Raw genomic sequence first — 2,768 nt, forward strand, 5'->3', positions numbered from 1 at the left:
AGAAAAGGAGCATGCTAAGCTATGAGAGAGGAGGCTATTGGGTTAACAACCTGGAACAAGAGTTAAGATTTTCTTCTCAAAGACCTTGAAGTAAAAGCAGACATCCTGAAAACATTACAGGAAGGAATAGGAGAAACTCTAGGGCTCCTTGGCACAAGCTAAACTTTTTTTAATAAAGACCCAGAAACACAACAAATCAAAGAAAGTTTGGACAAATGGGATTGCATGAAACTGCAGAGCTTCTGCATGGCAAAGGACATAGCTAGGAAGATCAATAGAAAGCCATGGATTGGGAGAAGATCTTCACTAGCCATACAACAGACAAGGGTCTCATATCTAAAATATACCTGGAACTTAAAAAATTAAATCCTCCAACAACAAATCCTCAAAGAAACAACTGCCCCATAATAAGTGGGCTAAAGACTTACATTTCTCTGAAGAAGAATTAAGAATGGCCAATAGACACATGAAGAAATGCTCTACTTCTCTGGCCATAAAAGAAATGCACATCAAAACATTGAGATTCCCCTTCACCCCAGTTAGAATGGCTATAATCAAGAAATCTAATAACAACAGATGTAGAGGGGATGTGGCCAAAATGGAACCCTACTGCACTGTTGGTGGGAATGTAAACTCTGGAAAGAAGTATGGAGGTTCCTCAAAAGACCACACATAGAACTCCCCTATGACCCAGCAATCCCACTTTTGGGCATTTATTCAAATGATCACACACAAGGCCATACTAAAACTACCAGCACAACTATGTTTATTGCAGCATTATTCACCATAACTAAGATATGGAACCAACCCAGATGCCCCTCAGTAGATGAATGGATCAAGAAAATGTAATATATATATATATATATAATGGAATTCTATGTCTCTATCAGAAAGAATGGCATTGCCCCATTTGTTAGGAAATAGAAAGACTTGGAAAAAATTCTATTAAGTGAAGTAAGCCAGGCCCAAAGAAACATAGTCCCATTGTTTCCCTTATTTGCAATAATTAGTGAATGTTTAGGACAAGCAGAACAGGTCAAAAGCTTTGTACATATAACCATATAAGATGATGCTAAGTGAAATGAACCCCAAGAGGTTCAAAACACAAGAGGTTTTATCTTTCTTGCTGCTGTTTTTAATGTACTTACAATGTTCTATGATTTTTTTGTTTCTTTTGTATGTTCTTTCCCCATGGTATAACCCGTTTTCATGGTATTTGATTCTGGTGCCCAGTATCTTGTATATACATTTTTCTAATTTGGGGAGGGGAGGGAAATAACAAAATGCTGCATAAGGATACAGGTTGACCATTGTAGCAAAGAAATGTACAAGACACCATGTTGAAAACGAACTTTACAACTTGTGGGGGAGGGAAGAGGTGGGGAGTTGAGAGGGAAGGGATGGCAGGGGAAAAACAAAGGAGAGGGTAACAATGCTTGAAAGGAAATGTACTCATTACTCATATAACTGTAACCCCTCTGTATAGTACCTTTACAATAAGAAACATATTTAGTTTAAAAAAAACTAGTCTGGGCAAAAAAAAACTAAAAAGTCTCAGTAGAGAGCAGATAGCATTGAATTTGGCTTCCTTCACTGAAAATAGAAATAAAGAAAATTCTGATCAAGTTTTATATTCTTCTTCTCAATCACTTTCAAGAAAAGACATTTCTACTAAGGTTTTCTTCAGGGCAATTTTGATATCCTTATTCTTCAGGCTATAGATTAATAGGCTGAACATGGCCACCACTTTTCGCTGGTCCAGCAACAAAATAGAAGGTGGTTTGAAGTACATAAAGGCTCCTGACCCAAAGAAAAGAGATACCACAATAATATGGGAGCTGCAGGTTCTGAAGGCTTTGGACCTACCAGCATAGAAGCTAATATGGAGAATGTTGGAAAGGATAAAACCATAAGAAATAAAAATAGTAACAATGGTGATACCAATGTCAACGGTCACAATAATAAAGACCACGGGTGGATGTATGTAAGAACTATTACAGGCTAGTTCAAGGAGGGGAATGATGTCACACATATAGTGATTGATCAGGTTATCTGCATGAAAGGTTACGAACATTATATTTCCCAAGTGGGCTACAGACCCCAAAACTCCCATCCCATAGATGCCAGCCAAAAGGAAGAAACACATTTGGGGAGACCTAATAACCTTGCACAACAGTGGTTTACAGATGGCGATATAGCGATCATAAGCCATTGCTGATAGGATGTAGGATTCAGAAAAGACAAAGAAACAGGAGAAAAAGAATTGAGTTATACACCCAGCATAGGAAATTATGTTCTTCTTTAAGACAAAACCTATGAGTATTTTAGGGGTGAGGGTAGTGGAGTAACTGAAATCTATGAAAGACAGGTTGAAGAGGAAGAAGTCCATTGGAATATGTAGGTGAGAGTTCAACCCAATCAAAGCTATTAGGCCCAAGTTCCCCACCACAGTGACCACATAGAAACTTAGAAACAGGAAGAAGAGCGGCATCTGGAGTCTTGGCTGATCTCTTAAGCCTGAAAGGGTGAACTCTGTCATTCTCCTCTAGGAGGGTCAATGAAGGGAAGAGAAAAGAGTCAACTTCACTGGCTACACACCCTGGAAGTTCATGGAAGCTATGGGATAGAAGAAGAAGAAAAGAGACATCTATGGGCTATGGCACTAACTGGGGTTAGGTATTCTTACAACTGCTGAGAGGCAACTACTCTAATGAAGCACACAGTTGGTGATGCAGGCACTCACTGCTTCAGCCTGAACCACACTGCTG

General features: G+C 39.0%; 1 protein-coding gene across 1 annotated transcript; it reads right to left on the reverse strand.

Annotated features, from left to right (window-relative positions):
• Window positions 1–1,642: 1,642 nt before the first annotated feature.
• On the reverse strand, window positions 1,643–2,539 carry LOC138838728 (olfactory receptor 8B12-like). Its single transcript, XM_070038068.1, has one exon. It carries the CDS (start codon window positions 2,537–2,539, stop codon window positions 1,643–1,645), a length of 897 nt encoding a protein of 298 aa, XP_069894169.1.
• Between the last annotated feature and the right edge of the window lie 229 nt (window positions 2,540–2,768).

This window comes from Dipodomys merriami, unplaced genomic scaffold (assembly GCF_024711535.1).
Source record: "Dipodomys merriami isolate MVZ:Mamm:240054 unplaced genomic scaffold, mDipMer1.0.p SCAF_29, whole genome shotgun sequence".
NCBI classification, from domain to species: Eukaryota; Metazoa; Chordata; class Mammalia; order Rodentia; family Heteromyidae; genus Dipodomys; species Dipodomys merriami.

Bases quoted from the DNA above. Each gene is read 5' to 3' on its own strand.
- LOC138838728 (XM_070038068.1), bottom strand. From the start codon at position 2,539: ATGACAGAGTTCACCCTTTCAGGCTTAAGAGATCAGCCAAGACTCCAG.